This window comes from Astatotilapia calliptera, chromosome 2, assembly GCF_900246225.1.
Source record: "Astatotilapia calliptera chromosome 2, fAstCal1.2, whole genome shotgun sequence".
Taxonomy (NCBI): domain Eukaryota; kingdom Metazoa; phylum Chordata; class Actinopteri; order Cichliformes; family Cichlidae; genus Astatotilapia; species Astatotilapia calliptera.
In genome coordinates, this window is record NC_039303.1 from 13,838,781 (window position 1) to 13,857,774 (window position 18,994).

Genomic DNA, 18,994 nt, shown 5'->3' on the forward strand with positions numbered 1-18,994 from the left:
GCTGGGAACAGACAGTAGCAGTCCATCAAACAATGAGACAGAGAAAATGAAGGGCGAGCCGAAGAGCATGAGGCATGCACATGGTTCTTGATTGCTTCTGTCTGTCAGAGGACAGCAGGTGCTGGAAAAGCAGTCCATGAGTCTGAGCTGTGGTGATGCAGATGTTCTACAAATGCCCCAAAGCACTGAAGTCACTGAGTTACAGTTTTATGGGAACAAGACTGAAGCTTTAGTGTAGAGCGAGATCGTGACTATTTAACTCAGGCATAGATGCACATTTACGGAAAAATAAGATTTACTTGCACAGAACTTGGACCCGAGGTTCAAGACCAGGCGGAGAAGAACTCAGATAGCTGCAGTCTGTCCAGCAGAGGCAGCAGTGAGTCAGTCCCCATAGACAAACTTTAGAACAATGTTTTTATACTCACCTAGTTTTCAGTTTGCATTATTATGGGCGTGGCCTCTCTGACTGACAGGTGAACAGTGACACAGGTGGCTGTAGCTGCTAGCTGCCTGCTAGGCTTCACCTCAGCTACCTGGAGTCCCTGAACTGGACCTCTGGAGCGTCTTTATGCTGTTGCTCCATTCTGCTTTGGCTTAAACAACCCGGGACACAGAGAGGCTTCCGGTGCAGGTGTACGCCAGCAGCCATCAGTGACCATCACCAACCAGACACGCACTTATAATAATAATAAATACCATATACCCAAATACTGGACAGCTATGGTTAGCACTGTTGCCTGAGTTCTATGTCACATGCATGTTCTCTCCATGTTTGTGTTTCCTCCCACAGCCAAAAGGACTGAATGCATGTACCAGTGGCTGTCTGTGCCAATGGCTGTCTCTCTGTGTTAGCCCTGATTGGTCAAATTGTGTACGTTGCCTCTCGCCCTATGGTAACAGGGATAGGCTCCATCATGAATCAGCTGCTGGGACTGGGAGGGTTATCCTGATCTTATTGCTGCACAAAGTGCAAATGCTCAGCTAATCAATGTGTGCCCATCTTCCATATACAGTCTGTAGGTGGACTACGTCAATCCAGATGTTTAAAGTATTTTGTATTTGATGATTTTCTTCAGAGTTACCAAAATGTTTTTTATGTCTTTGATCTTTCTAACAGTAATAAGTAACGACACAGGTCACGTGTTTCTTCTCGTGTCATCGCTGCTCTCCAGTCTTCATTTATCCTCCAGCCACTGCGTAAGGGTTAACATCACAGACCCGCCCACAGGCGGTGGGGGAGGCTGTGATGGACCAAAGGGGGGGGGGGCTGTATCCAGGCTGGGACGTCCCATTGGAAATGAGCTGTGCGTAAAGCAGTACTGGAGTTAGATCGTCGGGGTCCCGCACACAGCTGACTTCTCTTCTGGTGTTCTTCTCTGAAAGCTGAAGGTAAGCGCTCTGCCTCCGACTCGTACAGACACATTTACACTTTTAGATGCAGTGAAACGTTTCTGCTGTTAGAGCTCTGTCAGTTGGAGTGACGGCTTTACGCAGAAGGGCTCTGCTTTGACACTTTTCCTCACACACTTATCACAAACACAGATGTCCGTTTTAACTTCAGCACATTCAACAGCTGGTACTTTTTTTCTGTTCCACTTTGTTGAATTTTGCTTTTAAAGGCAGGACTGTGGTCTGAGAGCAGCCACGGCTCCTTTGCCATTACTGCTCAATCACAGCCTGCAGGTGAACGAACTGAGAGCATTCAGACTGTGGAGCTATTGTGTGCCACATCGGCAATAAGAGGAGGGGGGCTGAGGGGGAGGAGGGATTCAGACCCTTTTTAATTGGACACTTTTGTTATTCTGATTCTCGATTTTCTGCTTTCCTCTCTTTGGTGAATTATTGTTTCTGTAAAAAACAATTATGTGGAAAAATGTGTGAAAATACAAAAACAAAGAGAGAAAGAAAATCGGACGAGGAGGAGGTGAAGCTGTGACAGATTCTAGTTTCTCCACAGTTTCCTCCTGACCCCCTCTGTGACCCCCTCCCTGATTACTCTCATGTAAAGGAATGCAGGTTGCCATGGTGATCGGTTACCAGCTGTTTCTTTGAGTTAGTGCTGATCCATGGTGCAGCAGCTGGATTGTCATGGAGCTGCATAAAGATTTTCACAGTTTGGTTAGAACAGCCTGACTGGGCCCATAGAGCCGTGACCCCCACCCCAGATCCACCCAGCAGCCTGAGGATAAACTAGAGAGCTGCACAGCACATATGACCATCATGACTTCAAGAATCCAAAACTTATACTGTGATTTTACGTAAAAGTACAAATCAGTAGTTTAACATTAGTGGCATGTGAGCTCTCATAATGATGATGGCTCTGCCTTTGGTCCCTTTTTGTGGATGGCAACATTTCCTGGGAAGAAAAAAAGGTCAACAGAAGAGACGTTTATGTAATTTTGCACCCAGCAGTTTGTTTTTTGTTGCATGAGGAAAACTGAAAAAATAACTGAAGATCTACAGGAACTCTTTAACCACAGGAACCTTCGTGTAGTCACACCTGAGCTTTACTGGACGATACTTTTCAGATATGCACAGATTAAATGAAACTTTAACTCAAACTGAGTTGAGTTTTTATATCTTTAGAAAATCTTGGGTTATTTCATTGCTCGCTGCTGTCTAAGGAAATGTGCTCAGTCCTTTCTTCTTGTGTCACACTCGGTTACATGTGTCTCAGTAAAATGTCTCCAGTCTCGTTTTGTGTGTTCGTCACACCTGTTGAGGATTTGTCCGAGATTTCTGTGGAAAGGCTGAAGCACAATGTGCCAGCATTAGTATGAGAGAAGTGCAGACACAGCGTCTCTGGCTGCTTAATTGTTGAGGTGGCAGGTCTGGACCGGAGTGGAAGGTGGAGGAGGAGGTGGTGGAGGAGGTGGTGGAGGAGGGGCTGGAGCTGAGGATGCTGTGAAAAGCCAGCTTGGCAATCTCTAGAAAAACACTAATCCCCAGAAAGGAAGGAGGGATTGTGCTACTGTCTGTGCTCAGCGCGGAGAAGAAAAATCTGGAGTTCAATGTGAGGAAGAAGGACGCGAGGAAGGAGACAGAGAAGGAGACATAAAAGTAAAAGAATAAAGAAATATGAGAACACACCAACAGACTAACAAGTCCTGCTGCTTAGAGGGAAAAGTCTCTTCAGAGTTCAGTCTGAGGTGTGACTGATTCATCGGTTTAAAGAAGCACTTCAGTCGAGGCGTGCTGACTTCTCAGTTGAATTTATACAACTTAAATCACCACAGCAGTCACCTCAAGGCGCTCAATATGGTGAGGTAAAGGCCAGACAATAATACAGGGAAAACCCCGGCAATCACACGACCTCCAATGAGGAAACGCTTGGCGAGCGTGGGAAGGAAAAACTCCCTTTAAACAGGAAGAAACCTCTAGCAGAAACAGGCTCAGGGAGGGGCTGCGACTGCCTTGGGGTGAGGGAAGGAAGAGCGGAAGTGTGAGAGGGGCTGCTCTGACTGACAGGCTGAGGGACGCTGCCATCAGTGAGCGGTACACTCCCTGTCTCTTGGAATTGTTTTGGTTAGCAGAGCAGTCGCCCTCTGGTGGACATTAGAGAAACTGCAAATCAAATCAAATCACTTTTATTGTCACATCACATGTGCAGGTACATTGGTACAGTACATGTGAGTGAAATTCTTGTGTGCGAGCTTCAAAAGCAACAGAGTTGTGCAAAATACAATAATGTAAACAAGCAAAATACAAGAATGGCTACATCTGAAACTAATACATATATGTACAATATATAATAGTATATGCATTTCTGGATGTGTATACTAAATATTTTTCTACGTGTGTGTGTGTGTACACATATTTTACAAATTAAATAGAGTAAACAATAAATAAAATACCGGTATATAAAAATATACAGAGTTGAGCAGGTGTCAGACCTGAACGCTACCACCATCTTTTATGCTGTCTGAGGTTTTAGCTCAGATTTAGCTTTATAGCCAGGGTAAGCCAGCCAGAAAGACACCTCACCGGAGTTAATGTTAGCTTACTTCCACGGTTATCTAAGGCTAATGTAGATAGCTAACTGATATGAGTGGATCAGGTATTTCAATGTCTGACTTCAGGTCAAGCTACGAGCAACTTTCTGTTGTCTGGTGTTTTATCCAATCAGAGTAAAGCTGTAAGAGTGAACATTAAATCATTAAAAGTTTATTAAAAGTTACATTTGTGTGTGATTACATCTGCTTTATTCTTATCATCTTCCAAAACCTTAAAAAGAATATAAATAATATTGAAGTAAAGGGTCTGTGACCACCATACCGAGCACATAAAGTCAGGATCTCCTGGTTTCCTGCTGTGTGTGTTGGATGAAGTGAAAGCGGCAGCAAATGTAGTTCAGTGTTACAAAAGTGGCCGAGATGAAAGCGAAGAGCGCTTAAAGCCGGCCTGCCCAGTGACGGAGCAGCGTGTTCCCTCTGATCTGTAGATATGAAGATTGGTGATATTATTTTACCTCAAATTACAGCAATCAAAGAGAAGAATATCAAAGATAAAATTATGAAGGGAAGGAGAGAAGGATGAAATAGAGTCAAACAGGTCATGTGGCGAGGGACTCGGGTTACAAACATCCGGACTTTTTCCACTCGAGTTCTCCTTCATTCTTCTCTTTGTGCTCAGCGGTGCAGGTGAATGGGACGCTGTGAAAACTGCTCTTTGTTCAGTACAGGGAGGTCCCTGTACTCCCTGGAAACCAGATTCATCAGGTGTGAGCTCGGACTGAAGAAAGAAACCGCTGCAGCAGGCTGTGAAGATTAAACCTGAAGTAATGCAAGAATCTGTAATGAAGCAATCCACAAAGAGTTAATGTCAGCAGCTTATATTCAATAAGTGAAGATTTGGTTAATTTAGAGAGATTCTGGTAAGGAAACAGTCCTACTAGTCCAGGTTCCAGTGAGATTTGATGCATATTCAGGAAAAACTACTTACCTCATCCATCCAAAGACATGCAGCCCATCTCACATTAGGTGTGTGATGAATTAAAAAATCAACGCTTTTTTATGGGATTCTGAAGGTCCTAATGGAAAAGTAACATCTGCTATGGGCCAGGGGTCACGTGGTGGATGTTAAGAGGTCAGAAAAGTGGATGCTCTCCATGTCACCTCATATATCCCTCTAGGACATGTTCTGCTCATTTCCACTGACGAAAACTGGAAACCATCAGTGACTCAGTGACTGCTGCTGCAGATTCTGTTGGGTTTGCAGCATCAGCCACGTCTTCTGTCCTCAATTAAATCTGTAGTGTTGTTGTTTTCATTTCAGCTACTTAGAAAGCAGATTGTTTAAAGTCGTTAAAGTTCGAATCATAATCTTTCTTCTCTGAACCAAACACGAAGGAGGAGTACGGGCTCAGACTGTGGTCATAAATATTTTGTATTTGTAAATAAGACTGCATCGTTGTGAACTGAGCTTTGTGACCTTGTAAACCAAAATATCTGAAAACTTTATAGAGTTGAATGAATTTTATGAAGATGGAGGACAGCGAACACATGTTCGATAAAAGATGAAAGGGTATAGTTGTGGTATACCAATGGTCAGAAATAGCATTATTACTTTAGTATTACTTTAACACAAAGTCGCACTGCGCTACAGAAGCGCCGTCGCCGTCCTCCATCTTCAAAATGTTTTACCTTTCTGGGACCTGAAGCTCAGTGAAGCGCCCCTCCTACAGTTAAACCCATCTGCTCTCTGATTGGATTGTTACATTTGTGATTGACATGACATGATCAATCAGCTGACAGGAAGAAAAATTCATACTTGCAACTCGAGTTTTATGTGTAGGTTTTTGTAGACAAACTTTAACAAAAAAATTTGTAACTCATCAGTGTGATTTACAAGAAAAAAATCTGAGCCCATAGAGGAGACCCTCCAGTTTTCCTCTAACAGCCTGACTCAGGGTCTGCACTGATCTTTTACTTCCTGTCAGTCCTGTTCACTCGTCACAGACGGCTCAGCAAGGCTTTACGGCACACTCGGATTTCTGCCACCTGTTTGATGGACGGGTCTTTTGGAGCGGGGGTGGGAGACAGTGGTGCCAAAGGTCAAAGGGCAAACGCTGGAAGCCATCACAGAGGAATCTTTCCTTGAGGTGTCCGTCTCGATGGAAGAGAGGTTCTTCTTGTAGAGTTGAAGAAGTTATTGAGAAGCCAGCAGATTGAAGGAAACCGCTGTAGCTCACACTGAGCGAAGACCTTAGAAGCGAGATGATCTGAGGGCCATGCCGAGGCAGGAGAGTCAAAGTTAGGATGCGTCTGTGTTTTGCGTGCATCATGAATGCTGACCTTCCTCGTTCTGAACAGCGTGTGTGTCTGCAGAGCACATCACACACAGAGGAAACCGCTGTTCATTCTCAGCATTTGCTTTGCACAGCTGTTTGTCTGCAGACGCACTGCGACAGGTTGTTTATCCAGGCCCGCCAACCTGCCCGTTATGACACCAAGGAGAAGAAGAAAGAACCTGTGTGAATCTGCTCTCTTTGAAGGCCTGCTGGGAGAGGAGCAGCTGCAGAGGGAAATGTCTGCATCACTGGAAGATCCAGCTTGGGCTGTTTACGCTCGCTTACCCAGCTGAAATCCACTGGTGGGGAGGGAGAAAGGCCCCTTTATGAGCCTCAAGTTTCCCTTTTAGCCTCACCGTGTTTGATTATGTGAGCGGCTTTCCAAATAAAATAATTTGTTTTGCTGTTACATCAGCATGTCCGGCCTCCCCTTTCCCGCCGAGTCAAGCCAAACGAGAATAAGTAAAAGCGATGGGAACACCACGTCCCTCCAAATCAAACACTCGCTTTCCTGCTTATTTTCTCTTCTTGCTGCGATGACACTCAGCCCAGACACTCTGCTTACGATGTGTCAGAGGCCCTTACTTATGTCCCGTCTGCAGAACATCTTTTTTTCTTTCTTTTCAAAAGGTGCAGAGAAGTGCCTTTGTGCAGGTCATTCTCCGACTGCTGCCAGCTCTTCTGTAATTTTCCACATCTGAGCTGCTTATGACTTCTTAGCCTTCTGAAACAGAGGACACCTCTGTGCCGGTCCTGCCTGGACTCTGAGCTTAGAGCAAACGATCTTTTATAGCTGCAGAAGCAACGAGCAACTCTACACATCAGAATTATTCTCCTTTTCCTAATACGACCCAATCCATGTCAGGATTTGACCCTAAGGGATGCAGTGCTTAACCCCCGTTAGACTTCAGGCCAAAGGAAACAGATTTCATCTTCTGAAACAGAAACAGGAAGTGATATCTGTTAACTCACCCACCAACTTAAAGGTTTTTCAGGCCTCCATCAACAGCAGTGATAATCAGAGCAAGCTCAGGTTCTTAAATAAATCCAGAGGACAGCATCAATTTGAACCACATGGAAACGTTTAAAGAACAAAAGAAAGTTGTTGCTATGATTCCAGACAAGTAGGAAAGCAAAACGATAAGAATTAGAACCATTTTTTCTTTGTGATTTATTTATTTATTAAATATATTTCTTCTGCATGACCAACATGTAATAATAAAAAACTAAACTAAATAAAGAAAGCCCTGCTAAAAGTCCATTTCCCTCTTGGCCAGCTTCAGGAAGCCTACAGAGGGGCAGCAGCAGGACTTTGTGACTTTACATGAATGTGTGCACTTATATGCTGAAACATTACCACCCTGTATCAGCTGATAGAAACCGGTGGGAGTAGAAGGAAATCTGGTTCCTTAAAGCTGCAAATTTAACCAAAAATCAACGTCCGTCCTTCCTAACGAGCACTGCTGTGAGCATTTGGAGCCAATCGCAGACAAACGCCAATCCCCGGACTCGTGTTTAGCCTGAAGGTTCTTCAAACAGATTTACTCTTTTCTGCATGTGTCGCAAAACGTCGCTCGACTCAGCCTCTTCGTGTCTACAGGCCTCGTGCTTTTCATCAGCCGGGCACGGTGTCAGCTTCAGTGTTTTCACAGTCACGCCATTCAGCTGCAGCTATCTTTGACATGCTGGGAGGTTTAAAGCTGCAGAGGAAGGAGGGATCATTCGTTTTTATTCAACTGTTGTTGGTTTCAAGCTGCTGCACTCTTATCCGAGGCGCAGGAATTCCAAGTATGCACAGCTCTGTTTGCTAAGTCTTATTATCCTTGCTGATCTCACGCAGCCTTTAAACTGTGTCCGCTCAAAACTGCAGATACTGCCTTGTGTTTTGGGGCGAATTCCATTTCTTTTCAAAATCAAGACACAATAACAGAGGGAGGAGCTTTGATCTGTATGGTCTGCTCCTTCTCATATGTTTGATCTCACAGATTCTTCCCCTGATGTCTGGGAGAAGCTTGATGGAGGTGCAGGATGAGATAACTAGTAGACTGAGCAGCGCTGCGCTCTGTTGCAAACAAAGGAGGCTTTATTCAGTCCTGGAGACATGACACAAAGAGGAGACAGAAGCCGGGATGAGTTTCCAACAGTGGTTCCTTAGAGGAGACACAGAGAGTCTCTTTTCACAGGAAATATGCACTGTCTGTTATCTTTGACACATTCGGGGTGACAGAGCTTACTGCAGCATGTGCAGCACTAACACGCCAGCGTATCAAGCGTATTTTGGTAACTGCACAATGACCTCTCTTCGTGAAGGTGGCAGAAGGTGGTGGCACCGTCACCAGCACCTAATAAAGCTCCCAGCTGGTGTTGTGTTTGGTTCCACCTCTAAATACACACTTTGTCCTTACCAAAGGCGTTGCCACCGCAAACGCACAGACGCCAGCGTGTTGCTCCATAATCGAGCCTCTCTGTCGCTCGGGTGTGAGGACACGAGCAGCAGACACACCTTTAGGTTTCAGCACAGATCCTTCAAAATAAGTTGGTCAACTGATATTTGAATGAGTCCTCCTAAAACTCCAGCGAATCTGTTTCTGCAGGCCTCTCTCACATCCACGTCACCTCATGTCACTCTCAAGTGTTTCACAGGCGGGTGCCAAGTCCTGTCTCACCCTTTAAAAGACCCCAAGTCACATATCAGGGCCCTGTTATCACATATCTGTCATTAGGGTGTAAATGTGTGTTTAACTGAGCTTAATTGAGGCTGGTCGATCCAAACACTGGCTGGTGCAAACGTTGCCTCAGGCTGCTGTGAGAGAGAGCGCACAAAGACCGGAGCCATTTCCACCCGAAGAGCATGACAACAGGCCGACCCGGCCTCGTACGGGGACCCCGGTTAGCATTCGGTCAGACTCCTGCAGCAGAGCAAACGCCTCTCAGAGGGAGAGATGGTTCTCAGAGCGTCACAGACCATCTGAACCCAGCGTGTCGGGAAACAAAGCAGACAGTGAGCGCTTCTGTTTGGGAATCTGGAGCGCTTCCATCAGCGTCAGAATCGTCCCACAGGCTTCTGTGGTCGTGAGAAGAACTGCAGGGCTCTCTGCCAGAGGCGCCATAGTTTACACTGATTCTAACAAGCGAAAGAAGAAGCAACAAAAACTCTGCTTTACTTTGAGTGAGCACTCACACAAAGCTGCGTACTTAATCAAGTGTCTGTGTGCGTTTTTGTCAGCTCATCATCTCTGTTTGTCTCCACAGACTTTGAAGATGAGGGTGTGGATCGTCTTCCTCCTTTGCCTGGCTGGCCACGCCAGGGCTGCTCCTGTAAGTCACACATGCCTGTAAGAGTGTGTGTGCGTGTGTAGATGTTTACGTCTCGATAGCATCTTCCTTTCTTTGTGTGACCTCTTTTCTTCTTTCCTCTGCTGTGACTTATCGTGTGTGCGTTTCTCTTCGACGTGTGTGTGTGTGTGTGTGTGTGTGTGTGTGTGTGTGTGTGTGTGTGTGTGTGTGTGTGTGTGTGTGTGTGTGTTTTCCTGATGGCCAGTTCCTCCCCTGTGAGTGTTTCTCTACTGTGTGTTTGTGTGGACGCACTCACATGACTTCTATGAGCAGCCACAAGCATTTAATAATGTTTAATGTGTGTGTGTGTGTGTGTGTGTGTGTGTGTGTGTGTGTGTGTGTGTGTGTGTGTGTCAGGCTGATGAGGAGCCCATCGTGGAAGAGCCTGGGACTGAGGAGCCAGTTGTTGAGGTGAGTCCAGATGTTGATGTTCTTGCCGTCTGTGATCATCGTCCGTCACACAAACAGGAAGCTTCAGTTTCCATGAAACACTCCATAAGGATTCCTCTGTAGCCTTCGTGGATCTGTGAGAAACCCTGGGTGAAAGTCTGCAGAGGAATCCTCTGGCAGCGAGTGTAAGTGTGACCGTGATGTCTGTGGGAAACATTTGCTCTCCCGTATGTCTGATTTGGCCTCTGCGGCATATTTTCTGAGCCACGCAGCTGCTCGGAGATGATGCGATCTGCAGCGGAGCTTTAGGGTTCATCCGCAGCATAGCCGAAGTTCGAGGCGTTTTTCCACTTGTGACTGCAGGAGAGACTGCTTCTGTGAAGAAATCAGTCCAGCAATAAAATCATCAACAAAAACTTGTTGTTTTTTGGTTGCTTTCTAAAAACATGAGCCCAAAGGACACAACGAAGTGTTTTTACAAAGAGCTGACACATGTTTGAGACATGTCAGAAAATAACCAAGATCAGCTTAATGAATCAGTCATCTGTGCTTCTGCTTTTGTTTCTGGGTCGTGACCTTCTTGCCTCGTCAAAGCTTTTAAAAAAAAGCCTGGGAGCTTCTGTTTCATCCTTGAAGGCGTCTCAGGTTTTAAAGCAAATTCCACCCAAAACCGACACGCAGCGACTGAAGACGTGAAACGTCCGTGCTTTTGCCTTTTCAGGAAAGCGCCATGTCACACACGGCAGCGCCTATTCTTTCAGTTCCATCCGCTCAGGTTTCTTTCCGTGATATTCCAGAAACATTCCTGCAGCAGAGCATAGAGTCTTCATGAGAACGTTTTATGGTTTCCTGCTTCAGAGGTCCAGTGGGACCAAAGATCCCACAGCTGTTAATTTTAGCTGCTCAGGAAGCCATTACTCCACATGTGGCCCCAGCTGCGTGTTATTGTTGAATATTATGGTCTGGCTGCTCCCAGACTCTGTTTGGCCTTCAGGGAGGAACCTTCTTTAGCGGTGATGCTTCAGCTTGTTTTTCCCGTCTTCAGGAAACCAGACGTATTTAGGCGGTTTGGTTTAAGTGGACGTCAGGCAGAAATAGACCCGAACACAGCTCAGACCTCAATCTGAGCGCTTTATGATCTGATCTCTGACCTCTCGTGTCCTTCAGGAGACCGAAGTGGGGGCCAATCCAGTGCAGGTTGAGATCGGAGAGTTTGACGAGGCCATCGACATTATTGAGGATGTTGTCACTGAGAGTAAGTTCACAAACACACTCACTTCCAATCAAAACTTTAATGTCACAGTTAATGTCCTTCTGTCCCCTGATGGGTGGTAACGTGGACATGAAAGATGTTGAGATGCTGAAGTCAAAGCAGATGTTCCTGCAAACCTGCTGTAAACATTAGAATGAAGGATTTGATTTCACTGCATTTGTGGCTGTCTGAGTTTAGCAAAGCCTCAAACTGGCAACTCAAATGGCCGTAATGACAGACTCCCTCGCTCTGTAATTACACATTCCACCCACTTTAAGAGGCAGCTCAGCCTATGAGCTGCACACCCTCACTTAATAATGCACAGCAGGTCAGCTACGAGCCGCTGTGTTCTCACTGCAACAGCTGACAGCAATTTGGTGATTATTTGATGATTTGTATATATTGTGCTGCTCCTTATATCTTAACATATTGTATTGCTAATAGTCTAGTCTGTTTTTGTTTTTGTTTCTATTAATGTTACTGTACTGGAGCAACCGTAACTCTCATACTTTCCCTTAATAAAGTATTCTGATTCTGATTCTGACAACCAAAAAGGACAGAAGAGACGTAAAGAAGGAAAGATGGAAATGCAAAAATGATGCAGATCTGCCTTCTTTATGTCCACTTTAAATAAAAACTACATTTTGTCCCTTGAAGCTAAAACCTACTGTTTCACTTCTGTTTTCTCCACAGATGCCTGTCTGAACTACCACTGCAAGAAGGGCAAAGTGTGTGAGGTGGATGAGAGCAACACTCCCATGTGTGTGTGCCAGGACCCCTCTACCTGCCCACCGGTGGAAGGAGACTTTGAGCATGTGAGTTTAAAATCAGCCCGAGTGTTCCTGACCTGAGTGGCGTGACTGGCATCTGCGGCAGGAGTTGAAGCTGTGCAGCTCTGCGTGTTTCTGCATGAAGAGATTTTGTCCTCTCTGCAAGCAGAAAGAAGAATTTTAGCATTAGGCCAACTGTAATCTGATTGGCCTGCAAGCAAAGCAGAGGAGCCACCGGTGGGCGGAGCTTCTCTATTAGGGCTATCTGGTGTCTGTGACATCACGCAAAGCAAAGAGTAGAAAAAAAAGAAAGAATTCCGAGCTTTTAGTTCAGTTTGTTTCAGGAAAATCATATTTTCAAACTAAAGGGCTGTTTTGGTCAGAAGCACACGTGTGAGGACTCGTCTGTCCCTGCAATGTCACTGCGTTGCAGACTGAGCTCTGCTTTCTCTCCTGCAGATTTGCGGCACTGACAACAAGACCTACGAGTCCTCCTGCCACTTCTTTGCCACCAAGTGCACCCTGGAGGGAACCAAGAAGGGCCACAAGCTGCACCTCGACTACATCGGCTCCTGCAAACGTGAGCTCTCACACTCTGCATGGAACCGTTCAGGCAATGATCCATTATGGCAGGGTATAAAAACACATGATCTGCAGACCATGCAGAGATTTTCCTCTATTCATGAGGACTCAGATTAACAGACTAACACGTTGTGTTCTCTGGATGCAGGTCTTTAGCACAGTCTGAACTTGGCTTCACAGATTTGTCCAGTTAAACAAAGTTTTAAATCAGAAATGGAAACAAACAGTTTGTTTCCATTTCTGATTTAAACGGTCCTGAATCAGCATGCAAGTATTTTAGATGGTATCAGTGAGCATTAAGTAAGCTCACAGCGCGGCTAAGTGGAGTGCCAGAGGTTTCTTCCTGTTAAAAGGGAGTTTTTCCTTCCCACTGTTGCCAAAGTGCTTGCTCATAGGGGGTCATATGATTGTTGGGTTTTTCTCTGTATGTATTAATGTAGGGTCTATCTTACAATATAAAGCACCTTGAGGCGACTGTTGTTGTAATTTGGCGCTATATAAATAAAACTGAATCGAGGAGGACGCTATCTCCTTTAATCTGAGTGGATACAGCAGGAATTGAAGCGCTGAGCCTTCGGGTGGTCTCGAGTGAGTCTGAGTCACTGAGTAAAGGACGGGATGGAGGGCGTGCTGCCTCCACCCTGGTCACACCCAAACGTTAATGTTGGCTTCGGGGAAAAAGCCTCTTTAATCACGTGTAAAGCACTTAATTATTTGAACCTGTTTGCAGCATTTAAACTAATTCTAGAAGATCTGAAGGATGAGCTGCAAACCTCCAATAACGCACAGAAACAAAGATGAAACTGAGATAGGAATTATATCTGTGGATGCATGAGGACAAAAAGGAGTTTGAAGTGGCTCTGCAGTAAAAGGAGTGCAGCTTTTCTGAGATTTCAGGGAGAACCTCTCCTAAATTTATCTGACAACTCGACTGGAATTTTATCTCATCTGGATTTCCAGCTCATGAATTTGGATATTCTTGTATCGCTGCTCCCATCTTTTGTTTCGACATAGTGCGTTTTGGTTTCTTCCTGTTTCTGTTTTTTGGTTCGGTGTTGATGGTTCAGACATATCTGAAGTTTAGTTCCCAGTCAGTTCCCCTGCCTCCTCCCCGGCGTGCCAATAGGCTGAGCTCAGGTGTGTCAGAGCACGCTAGTGATTGATGGGTGGGTCTGACTGTGGCTGTGGCTCGGCGGCGTTCAGACGTGTCCCAACACGCGAGCTATAGAACACGATACACAAGCTCAGCGCGAGGAGAAGTGTTTGGGCTCCAGGGTTTAAATGGAGATCACGGCACTGTTCAGTACACCAAAGTACACCTGGGTGTAGCCGTCACTTCTAACCCTGCATCATCAATGTTTGAAACACTCATGCTTTGATTTCCAGCATCACAGACGTTTGTGCAGGTGTAGAGCCCAGCAGTCAGTGTGAGTCTGTGTCTGATGGTGCTTTTGTCTTGCAGTCATCGAGCCCTGTCTGGACAGCGAGCTGACAGAGTTCCCGCTGCGTATGAGGGACTGGCTGAAGAACGTTCTGGTGACGCTGTACGAGCGCGACGAGGACAACAACCTGCTGACCGAGAAGCAGAAGCTCAGGGTGAGAACAGACCGGCTTGTTGATCTGTCCTTTATTCTGTTCACAATAAACTGTCATCATTTTAGACGGCAGTCACAGACACAAATGTTTCAGGTTTCATGATGAAACGTAAGTTTAAAGAAGTGTCTTTAAGCACATTTGTGCTTCGAGTGCTTTGAAATGCGGTCGAACAGTTTGAGGATTTAACCTCAGCCTGAGGAAATAAGTAGTAAACCTACAAACATGATAAAACAGAAAAAAGCTTTCAGGCTCTTTATTGTTGCACGTCTGCCACTTCCAACATGACCCGACGTGAACTCCTCCGTCCGACGTTTCAGGTGAAGAAGATCTACGAGAACGAGAAGAGGCTTCAGGCCGGTGATCACTCCCTGGACCTGCTCGCCCACGACTTCGAGAAGAACTACAACATGTACATCTTCCCCGTCCACTGGCAGTTCGGCCAGCTTGACCAGCACCCCGTCGACGGGTATGTAGGGGTCATGGGGAGGGGGAGATGATGCTGCGTCTCACCAACTAAAGGCCAAACTTATCCTTGCTGTCCTGTTTGTTTGCTTCCAGATATCTGACCCACACAGAGCTCGCCCCTCTGCGCGCGCCTCTCATTCCCATGGAGCATTGCACCACCCGCTTCTTTGAGCAGTGCGATGCTGACGCTGACAAATACATCGCCCTGGAGGAGTGGGCCACCTGCTTTGGCCTCAAGGACCGTGAGTACCGAACACCTGACAAATCTAATACGATCCCTCGGACTGTGGGACAGAGTTTTTGGGTGGGTAGGGCGTGACCCGACGAGCTCACTGTTCTGACCGTGTCCTCTCTGTGTTTCTCGTCTTTGTGTTTGCAGAGGATGTGGACAAAGATCTCATCATCTGAGTCGCTCTGACCCGCAGCAGCAGTATGATGTCTCTTATTCGCTACTAACGGGAAAAGGTGCTGATCCCTAAGTTAAACAAACAAATGACAGTAACGGTGCTAATTGCATTTCTATTTTTTATTTCTCAAATAACGGTCTTTCCTACCTATACCACTAAAATCAATTAGAAGAGAGAAATGTGCACAGCCTGTACTAACCCGATGTGTTCACGGATCTTTGGATCGTCCACGTGTGGAACAAAAAGCTCCTGTAAAAAACAAAAGACCTCTGATGTAAATCTACGTGCTGCCAGTGTTGTATTCATGCTGCCATGTGTTCGGGGCTTTAATTGGAGATGGCTTTGAAGTGTTGTGAGCGGACAAAGCTGTAAATTGACAATAAAGTTTGGAAATAAATGCTCCCTCTGCTTGCTTCCTACTAAAATGAGCTGTTTAGTTTTTGCACTCTTTCGGTGGTGGACTCTCTTTTTTTTTTTGTCATTTGATGTATTTTGGTTTTTGATCTTATGACTACTGCTACACCAGTACATTGAAAGCAATAAAGAGGATATATTGTTATGACGAGGGGAAAATCTCGCAGGCTGAGAGTTTTTCTCATGTTTCTACTGACGCTGAGAGCCGGAGCGATCTCTTATCCATGAATAAAAAACTATGAAAAGATCTGAACATCTCTGCATGCGTTCGTATCTGCATTTCTTTCTCCCGTTCTCTGGAGCTTTTACTAAAGCCATCTGTTTATGGGCACGTTTTTGGGAGAAGGACGTCCTCTGTGGTGTCTCCTAACTCCACCTTTATCAGCTTTAAATACTCTGATTCCCAATTACACCCCCCTCTTTTTAAAAAAAAAAATTTTTTTTTTACAGTCTTCCCTTTGCCCCCGATGCAGTAAATAGTTTAAACTTTTTCACCACCACTATGAGTAGTGTGGAGGATTAGTAGAGTGGAGCAGATCCCAGTCCCTCTGGCGATGAACAACTTTTAGCCAAAACGTTGCAGCGCATGATGCAAATGACCTGAAGCCCTAAGAATCAGAGCTGCCAGCTGTGAAGTGGAAGAAGAAGAAAAACAGACGGTCCAGGATTAGGCACAAGCAAAGTCTGTATAAAAAAGATGGCTATAGCAGCTATAGTGGGAGCATTACCGCTTTGACCATACCGCCGTTTCCACCGTCTCCACCATCTCCATCTTGGCGGCAGAAAGACCTGGATGTGATGACATCGTGCATCGTGCTCATTGGCTACTCACCTGTGACTGACAAGTCGTGAGTGAGCGGTTTGATGTCACAGTTAATAAAGTCTGATTAGGATTTTCAAAACAGGCTACATTTTTTTATTCAGTGGGACCCAAAACAGTCTACAGGGGTCACAAAGCTGAAACCACAGCTATCGCTCCCTGGTGGCTTTCATCATGCATCAAAGGTTGGTGCCGAGTATCAGGTAGATATTTTTGGAGAACCACAGAAACAGCTGGATTTTACAATATTTATTCAGTATCTCCAATTTAATCCAGCTGTGGGTTACGTGTGCACCGAAGGCCTTTTTACTGTGATTTCACTTAAAAGTTGTCTTATTTTCTCAAAAACAAACAAAACTTTTTTGAAAGTGTGACTTCTTCAGCTGTAAATATTATTGTTAGACAAGGTGAACGTCTGAAATGATCCAATGATATTGAATCTCCAGACGGAAACCTTCTGATTTAACATTTGCAGGGTTTGTGTTGTATTTTTCCTACAGCTGGTATCATATCAAAGCCACATGAGGACCACAACTTTATTAACAATTATTTGACATAAAAGCTGAAAATGAGACTAAAATTGAGAAATCACTGTGAAAATGCAGACGATTACAGGCCTCTCTTTAGACTGCACTCATTAAAACACAGGAGTGAGCTCGGAGCGTGAGTGCACGAGTTGCAGCTGCGTGCCTGCTGACTGTCTGCAAAGCTGCTCGTGGTCCCCCGGGAGACCGGAGAGGGAGAGGTGGTGCACCCGGTTACCGTCTCCACCCGTTCATCCAGACTCCAGCGTCAAGTATGTGAAACAACAGCCTCGCCTCGTCCACAAAGATTCCAGCCCCGCCTCCGAGCCGCAGGGGGAAAAAAGCTGTGAGTACAGCAGCGATTTCATCCAACAGACGAAGGTTTACTGGAAGTTTGAGTCACTGCAGCTGAGGTTAGGCTGGGAGGGGGGAGAGGTAGGTTTGTCCCGTTTTAAACAAGCAGAGAATATGAAGCTCAGTCCTGCAGAGGAAACAATCCTCATTTACACAGAATAAAAGCCCTCTGTGCTGCTGTGAGGCCCTGTGTGCAGTTTAAGGGCACTTTTAACATGAAAAGGACCATAAAACTGACTAAAACAAACTCTGTGCAGCAGCCCATGGTCGTTTGTATTTTTGATATAAATGTCCTGTGTTTGGCTGATGTCACCGCGGGGCTCTGACGTTTGTGCAGCTGTGCAAAAGTCAGTGTGGGTTCGTGGTCAGACGGTGTTTGGAGGCTGCATGGACGAGCACAGAGCCTCGCAGCTTTAGGCGTTGCTGCTCTGAGCACATCCCAAAGCCCCAAACAGAGGAAAGACGTCCTCTGCTGGTGCTTCCTGATCCTGAGGCCGTGACTGAACAGCTTTCGTTACTCATTTATTCCCAGTAAGTCCTGCTCGCCCCTGGCGTGTGCTGCCACCTGCTGTTAATGCGACAGTTTAGTCTTCCACTTGGGGGGGGGGGGGGCGTCTATCCCTGCCATATTTATCAAAAAGATTTTATTCATATAAAAATAATTTGGAAAGATGTTTCACTGCATTTTTGACTTCAACATCATGAAGACAGATAATAGAAACAATTCAATTTCACTTCAGTTACAATTTTGGTTTCCAGTATTTATTAAAACTAAACGAGATAAAGCGGCGCTCTTCATTGGACCCGTTGATGGTGTTCATATGACCTCGTGTAAGATTCACGTAAAGGACGAGGAGAGCAGAGCTAACAGGAGGAACAACCTCGTTCACCGTCATGTCAGGGAAGGGGCAAACACATTAAGCCACGTCTCATGTGGTTATCATGAACACAGCCTGAAGTGCTGACCTAAAACAATTTCCCGAATCCTCAGATTTCCAGCACAAAGCTGGCGATCTTTGAAGAAAGCACGGAGAGAAGCCGGTGCTGCAAATAAAAGACGTTTAATTTAAACTTCTTTGAAGGTTAAACTGAGCCCATCCCGAGGTTTGTCTAAACACAAGAAAGTTTTCCTGTGCAGGAAACCAAAGCTTCTGGATTTATATGAAAAACTTTTTAGTAACGAACTTGCTTTTATTCTGAAAATAACTAATCACGGACAAAAATGTTTGAACTTTTGATTTCTTTAAATTCAATCTGAATAAACAAAACAACCCAAAACTGAACCGCTGTGAGAGCAGGGGCGCAGGTGGAGGTAGTGACGGTGGGTGGAGTTTAAATACCCGGGGTCAACACATCCACAGAGAGGCGGAGAAAGTGCAGGAGATGAGTGTCAGGTGTGATTTATGACAGAAAGAGAAGTGTTAAATGTGGAGGTGAGACCTGCTGTGAGGGTTGGAGATGGCGGAGGCTGAGATGTTCAGTGAGCAGTAGACTTGTAGTCAAGACCGCCTAAACCAAGACCAGAGGGTATCGAGACCAAGACAGACCGAGTCAAGACCAAGACAAAGTCGAGACGAGACCGAGACAAGTCTTTAAACTGCAGCCAGATGCTGCTTCATTTACAGGTGTCAGGCATATTTATATGTTTTTGAGATGCACTCGCACAGCCCTCCTCACCGCTGTCTACTGTCTCACTCACTTACTGAGAGGACAGACGCACGCTCCACTTGACTGTCGCGTCTCTCACCCTCTGTTTTTCACATAATGATATTATCCTATATCCTCGCATGTG

At 45.5% G+C, this 18,994-nt stretch overlaps 1 protein-coding gene across 1 annotated transcript; it reads left to right on the top strand.

Moving 5' to 3' along the window:
- The first annotated feature begins 1,309 nt into the window (after window positions 1–1,309).
- sparc (secreted protein, acidic, cysteine-rich (osteonectin)) lies at window positions 1,310–15,751 on the top strand. Its single transcript, XM_026185271.1, has 10 exons — window positions 1,310–1,392; window positions 9,545–9,610; window positions 9,986–10,039; window positions 11,186–11,273; window positions 11,964–12,085; window positions 12,500–12,620; window positions 14,085–14,218; window positions 14,536–14,684; window positions 14,777–14,925; window positions 15,063–15,751. The coding sequence occupies exons 2-10, from the start codon at window positions 9,554–9,556 to the stop codon at window positions 15,089–15,091; spliced, it is 903 nt and encodes a 300-aa protein (XP_026041056.1). The 5' UTR covers window positions 1,310–1,392; window positions 9,545–9,553; the 3' UTR covers window positions 15,092–15,751.
- Window positions 15,752–18,994: the final 3,243 nt, after the last annotated feature.

Excerpts from the sequence above, each read along its gene's own strand:
- sparc (XM_026185271.1), top strand. The coding sequence starts at position 9,554 with ATGAGGGTGTGGATCGTCTTCCTCCTTTGCCTGGCTGGCCACGCCAGG. Across the intron at positions 10,040-11,185 it reads CTGAGGAGCCAGTTGTTGAG|GAGACCGAAGTGGGGGCCAA; the intron begins GTGAGTCCAGAT and ends CGTGTCCTTCAG. Across the intron at positions 14,926-15,062 it reads CTGCTTTGGCCTCAAGGACC|AGGATGTGGACAAAGATCTC; the intron begins GTGAGTACCGAA and ends TTGTGTTTGCAG.